Genomic DNA, 6,843 nt, shown 5'->3' on the forward strand with positions numbered 1-6,843 from the left:
AACACCTTAGGAAACGGAAAAACCGCAAACTCAAAATCTGAAATGACAAATGTCAAATGGTGGTAGCAGAAAGCGATGGTGGTTTGCACTTGGCAATGTGGAAGTGGGATGATGGGCTATACACGTGTCGGAGTTGAAGTTGTCGTCCCTAAGTAGCCGAAACACCTTAGGAGACACAAGCCACAACTCAAAGAAACTCAAACAACTATTGGGTTAAGTTGGGGTGTCGGAAGTGTATGGTGGGCAAGCCTATGCGGAAGGTATGGTGGTGGTTGATGAAGAAGCAACCGTCCCTAAGTAGCCTAAACACCTTAGGAGACTCAAATCACAACTCAAGCAACCACTAAAGCTATATGGATCAAAATGGGTTAGGTTGCGGAAGTCGGTGGTGGTAATGCGGATGATATGGTGGAAGCCCTAGGCAAAGATGCCAAAATTCACAAAATGTGATGGAGTCAAATGATGTTGGTGTTATTTTTGTGGGATGGGGGATGTCAATAGCTTAAAAACGAGCTAAAGAACGTCAAAAACGGACTCCGGATGAATTAGTTATGGTCAAAACGGTGAAACGGGGAGGCTAAAATCTACAGGGGCCGGACATCCGGGGGTCGGGCCGGATTTCCGGGACCTGATGTCCAGAAACTTATGCGAAAATGCACTCCAGGAGCCGGATGTCCGGGCTAATGGCTGGATTTCCGGGATGGCCGGATGTCCGGGGCTCGGGCCGGACATCCGGGCTCCAAATCCGAGGATGAACTCGAGGAACTCGATTTTGGGGCGGAAATTGATGATTTCGGGGGCAAAATTAGAGAGATTTTGTGGATGGAAGATGGGGAAACTTGGGGAGATGCTAGATCCACTTGAAACCAAGCAAATCCATGGATCAAAATCAACAAAACATCATCAAACCAACAAATCACAAAAAAAATTTGGGGCTATTTTTGGTGGGGATTTTCGAAATTTAGGACGAAATCAAGCAAAAGAAGGCTAGAAAACGGTGGGAGGGACTCCAAATACATGATAAACCTGGCTCATGATACCATAGATGATGTAGGGTGGAACCCTATAGCGTCGATCTTTCACGTTTGGAGTGGATCCTACGGGGAGACACGAAGAACGAGCGGAAGAACACGAGGAAATCACGGGGAGGAACAAGGGGAAAAACTCAACCAACAAGGATTCGGTCACACAAATGCTAGATCAAAGAACACAAAGAGATACACGAGATCCAAAGTCGACAAAGGTAAGGATACAAAGGTAACCGATCTTCTCCGTGAGGAGGGCTTGAATCCAGAAGGGGATCTTCCCACGAGGGGGTCTTGAATCCGCTAGGATCTTCTCCGAAGAGGCCGCGCTCTCTCACGAGGAGGAGATCCGATGGATGAGCGAAGCTCTATCTCTAACTTGAGCTAAATCAACGCTAACCCTAAAACGTAGGTGGAGGGGGAGTATATATAGTCTAAGGGGTGAAGGGGTACATGGGCCTCGGCCCGGATGCACTGCACGCAGGCAGGGGAGGCCGGATGTCCGGGCGACGGCCGGATGTCCGGGCTTTCCCGAGACGCCGGATGTCCGGGCGCTGGGCCGGATGTCCGGGTTGGCTTGATCCAGCTTCTGGACGTTCTGTGATGGGGCGCCGGATTTCCGGGCTGTCGCGGGGCGCCGGATGTCCGGGGCCTGGCCGGATGTCCGGGCCCTGTAGCGCTTCGATGGCTAGGCTGCTGCTGTTGTTGACATCTTCAGGGGCCGGATGTCCGGGCTGGGGCCGGATGTCCGGGTCTTGTAGTCTTTCTCCGGTTCCTCTCGTCGTGCTCCTTCATCCTTGTACTTGGGGACTTGTCCATCATTCCGAGCATCTCCGAGAGGGTCTCCTTGGTACCTGGGCATGCGTAATGTCCTTGCATTAGGTAGCCACCATGTCTCACACGAATGGAAAGGGGAAGCATTTAGGAACGGGTTCACCTTGTGTCCAATGGCGCATAGTCGAGGTCTCATCTTATGTATCCTTGGGGCTTGGAGAGTAGTCGGAGTGTACATGGGGATGAACGTGGGATGCTCCGCATCATCTCCCCCCCCCTTGGGAAAGATCCGACCTCGGATCGTGATCCTCATCACCATGGAAACGGTTGTCGTGGACGGACTTGTAGTTGGACGAAGTTGAAGGCATGGCGCAATCCAAGTATTCCAAGGTGTAGCCGGAGTGGTATACATGCAAAAGAAACAAACACAAACAACACTCGGAAATACCATGGTTAGCGCACACAAAGTGTCCATCATGCAAGAATGAGTCCGTGCGGCAAGATTGGCCGTGACAAAGCGCATGAAGCTTATCAAGATGATCTAGAATGAGATGCAAAGCATTCATGGGAGGAAATGAAATCATTGTGCACACAAATGTGTTGTAAATATGATCAATGCAACCATGGTGCAAAATGATGTCATAGTGAGACGGTTTATCAAATGCATGAACATGGCAATGGATGCTCAATATGTGAATATTATCATGCAATTGATGGTCGACAATATGATCGTTATGTATGAATATGGCATCAAGGAAGATCACAACAAATTTGCTAAGGAAGTGCACAAGCTCAAATATCATGGATGACATGGGAATACAAGATGCAACAAGGCAATCATAATGTGAGTCAATCCATGCATAGGGTGCAAACTTGTGGTGAGTATGATATGTCCATCGAGCATGACATGTATGAGCACAATCAACAAATATGGAGGTGTTGGTGTACCAATGCTCGAAGTCGTGGCAAGAGTGGAAGTCCGAAGATGCATCCAATAAGTGCGAGCGCTCCTCAATGTGAAGGTTCATGTAGCCAATCTCCAATGTCGCTCCTCCGTTCACGAGATGTATCATGTAGACAACAAGAAGGAAGCAACAATGAAATAGTGACCCATCCAATATGCATATGTGAGGAGGGCCCAAAGAGAAGGAGTTCACCTTTATGAGAATGTCTAAAATGTTGGTGTCGCACATCATGTATGCCTTCCCATGACCAAGTTGTCGTATCATGGTACCGCCTTGTGAATCCTTCAAAACAAAAGAATATGGCAAACACTCGAAAAACAAATTAGGTTAGTGCAAATGCAACACCTATCATTCGTGAGGTAAGATACCCAACAAGTGTATGCGTCATGCTCATCATAACAAAGGACAAGGGAGCATTTCATAGTAAGGAGGCATATGATGTCCGGGTGCTGGGCCGGATGTTCGGGCTGGCTTGATCCAGCTTCTGGACGTTCTGTGATGGGGCGCCGGATATCCGGGCTGGCGCCGGATTTCCGGGCTGTCGCGGGGCGCCGGATGTCCGGGGCCTGGCCGGATGTCCGGGCCCTGTAGCGCTTCGATGGCTAGGCTGCTGCTGTTGTTGACATCTTCAGGGGCCGGATGTCCGGGCCGGGGCCGGATGTCCGGGTCCTGTAGTCTTTCTCCGGTTCCTCTCGTCGTGCCCCTTCATCCTTGTACTTGGGGACTTGTCCATCATTCCGAGCATCTCCGAGAGGGTCTCCTTGGTACCTGGGCATGCGTAATGTCCTTGCATTAGGTAGCCACCATGTCTCACACGAATGGAAAGGGGAAGCATTTAGGAACGGGTTCACCTTGTGTCCAATGGCGCATAGTCGAGGTCTCATCTTATGTATCCTTGGGGTTTGGAGAGTAGTCGGAGTGTACATGGGGATGAACGTGGGATGCTCCGCATCAGGGGTGGCGGCCTGCCCCAGGCAACCGGACAGAACCGTCGCCACACATGCATGGGGGCCGGGCAATTGGAGGTCCAAGACCCCGGGCTCCCAAACCATCTAGAGAGAACATGCTCAAGCCCGGACGTGGCCAAGGCCATTGCCAATTCTCTGGTGCCTCTGGGCACCTCGACCAAAAAGGGTCCGGGCACACGAACTTCTCGAGGGGGGGGGGGGTCACTTCTTTGGTAATAAAGCCCTTCCGATAATCATGAAACAAGTGGAGAAATATGATGATTAGAATTTGATCAATTTTTCCAAGTCCCTAATCTCCGCAACCCATCTCAATAGTATGGATGCTGCCACAACTCAAAAAGTAAACGATAAACTTTCCGAGCCACTGAAGAGCACCGTCTTTTGTCCTTTTTGAATAGATGGGGTTATCGGAGTCCGTAGACCAAATAGAGAAACCAATGTCCTGAGATAAACTTGACAACCATTAGTTCTTGCAAATCGTATTGTGATTCACACGAAAATCGTAATTAAGTGACGATTGTACTTTCACCCTGTCCTCATAGCTACAGTGAAGCCAGTTGAGGTAGGTTTGACCCAATCATGCCTCCGCCCCTGCGGTGAGAACGTTTTTTTTAACATGGTTGTGAGGCTTTTTTTTAGTTGGATGTGAGGGCCACGTGTCATCTGCTGGTTAGAGGTGAGAAAGTTTTTTTTGTGCGATGAAGGTGAGGGTTTTGTCTTTTTTCTTTAAGATAAAGAAATGAGCATACACCTTCATGAGAGGCGCACAATCACGCGCCCCAGCCACTAGTAACCGTTGAAGCCACCTCTACGTACACACGCAACAAACAGTTTGCTGATCACACGCACAAACCTGAAAAGAAAAAAATGAGACCAACACAAGGCCTAACCCTTGTTGGCATTTTTTTATAGGAGAAACTCCGCGAGCACCACGCGTTCAAGCCGGGACTTGAACTCGGGTGGGCTGGCAGCAACCTCAATTGCCCAGCCAACGGGTCGACTCCCCGTCCTCACAAACCTGAAAAGAAAAAGCACACGGTATGTGTGGACTGTGGTGTTGAGTCTGTTGTCTGACTGTCCCAGTGCCCGCAAGGGAAGCACATACTGTCCGTCCAGCACCACTCCGCTCGGTCGTCACCGGCGAAGCCAAAGCTCCCGTACGTGCACCCCGCCATTGGTCGATGGTGGAGGATGCAAGCGCACGCACGCAGTTGATCCAAGGATAGCACTGCAACTTAATTAGCTCGAGTACGTGGATTTCCTGAGTACGTTACACAAACTTTGATGTGACCCTGGCTTTCTCGGCTGCAGTTTGCGGCCAGATATGCTGCCTTCGCCAGCTGAATAAAGTGCCGTAGAGCGGAGTGCATTAAAAAAAAACTCGAGTACGTTACGCGCACACAGGGATGGCAAGGGAACCCCAAAGGAAAAGTCACCCCCGGTTTGGTTGCTGCTGCTTCATACCACTGCACCAGCCATGTTTGATTAGTCGCCCATTTTGCTTGCCAACGGAGGCATGGTGAACTTGGTTGGATCCCAAAGAGCCAATCAGGGCCTGCATGCGCTCTTTAGACCTAATTGAAACTAATACTTTCCCCATATTTTTCCTCTCACGCGTATCATGTTGCTGGCTTTCTCGCCTTTTTACCTTGCTTCCACTGCCTGCACTCTCGTAGTGCCAACTCCGCATGCACGCCGAATTGTTTTCTCCAAAATGTCCCTTTCATGTGCTTTGGACTACGTACCAAAAGCTTGATCATTACATGCATGAGCAAAGTTGCACACTCACAGACCTTCACTTGCACGCCCAGTACGTACGTCTCTGGCTATAAATATGCCCCTTGTGGCTCGAGGACAAGACCCATCAATCCAAACCCTGAAGCCTATTCTCTTGTGCAGCACTGTACCATCTCTAGCTATCAGCAGGGCACTCCAGTGATCTGCTCATGCCTAGCCTGAAGCGCAGCAGCTCATCGGTTATCATCCTCGACTTCGCGTCCAAGATGAAGATGGGCAACCTCAAGAAGGCGGCGGCCATGTGCAAGAGCAAGACCGGCGTGCTCACGGCAAAGCTCCTCGTCCTCGCCTCGCTCCGCCGGAGGATGGCCACGGTCGGCGCCATCTCGCACAGGATCCACGCGCTCATGGTGGCAGCCGACTCAAGGAAGGACCTCGACAAGGCCCTCGTGCCGCGCAAGGCCAAGGCCGGCGGCGGGAAGCCGGTCGTCCTCGTCCGTCATCGTAACGCCACTGATATCTCTGATCAGCTGGCGCTGTTCCATCAGGAAGATGGCGACGGTGCCGACTGCCCTGACTGGTCGGTGCACTCCATCTTCGACGACGAGAATTGTTGCTACGCCGACGAGTACGAGGGCGACGACGATGATGACAGCGAGCTGCTGGATGTGTGCGAAGATGAGCATGATACCAACGAGCCGTCGGTCATGGACGTGATCAGGAGCAACCGGAAGGTCGAGGGTTTGGAGTTCAACGTGGACGACGAGATCGACCAGGCCGCCGGCATGTTCATCACGAGGTTCCGGAACCGGATGAACGGGAGCATATAGTTATCTGCCTTGTTTTCCTTTTGCACTGACCGAGTGACAGTAGATCGATGGTGAGTGAGACCGATTGAAATCGGTATGACTTAGTAGCTATAGGGGTGAAAAATGACATGGCTATTTTTCGAAAAGAGGGTTAAACCCCCCCGCTTCTGCATCGATGGGATATGGTGATGGTGCACATACATATATAATACACATCACTGTTTACTGTGAAAGATTAGGGACATGGTTGGTTTGCTCTGAAAAATTGGCAACTACTTCCTCTGTATCTACTCTCTCCGTCCGAAAATACTTGTCATCAAAATGGATAAAAGGGGATGTGAGTACTTTTTTAGAAAAGGTCCTCTGTATCTACTAAACTATAAGACGTTTTTACAGTTCAAATATGAAGGAAGAAGAAGTTTGATAACCAACAAGTAAAGTAGCCTGTTTTTCTTTGATCAATCATTGGGAAGCCAAATTTTGGCAACCAACCAAGCATGTGCCCTATATCAATTTTTTGAAGATGTTTATCTGTTGTGGTGAAATTTATCCATCTGTTTTATAT

At 50.0% G+C, this 6,843-nt stretch overlaps 1 protein-coding gene across 1 annotated transcript; it reads left to right on the plus strand.

The window, feature by feature from the left end:
* The first annotated feature begins 5,612 nt into the window (after positions 1-5,612).
* On the plus strand, positions 5,613-6,520 carry LOC123116539 (uncharacterized). The gene has a single exon (XM_044537485.1). It carries the CDS (start codon positions 5,679-5,681, stop codon positions 6,297-6,299), a length of 621 nt encoding a protein of 206 aa, XP_044393420.1. The 5' UTR covers positions 5,613-5,678; the 3' UTR covers positions 6,300-6,520.
* The last annotated feature ends 323 nt before the right edge of the window (positions 6,521-6,843 follow it).

This window comes from Triticum aestivum, chromosome 5B, assembly GCF_018294505.1.
Source record: "Triticum aestivum cultivar Chinese Spring chromosome 5B, IWGSC CS RefSeq v2.1, whole genome shotgun sequence".
NCBI lineage: Eukaryota > Viridiplantae > Streptophyta > Magnoliopsida > Poales > Poaceae > Triticum > Triticum aestivum.

Excerpts from the sequence above, each read along its gene's own strand:
- LOC123116539 (XM_044537485.1), top strand. The coding sequence starts at position 5,679 with ATGCCTAGCCTGAAGCGCAGCAGCTCATCGGTTATCATCCTCGACTTC.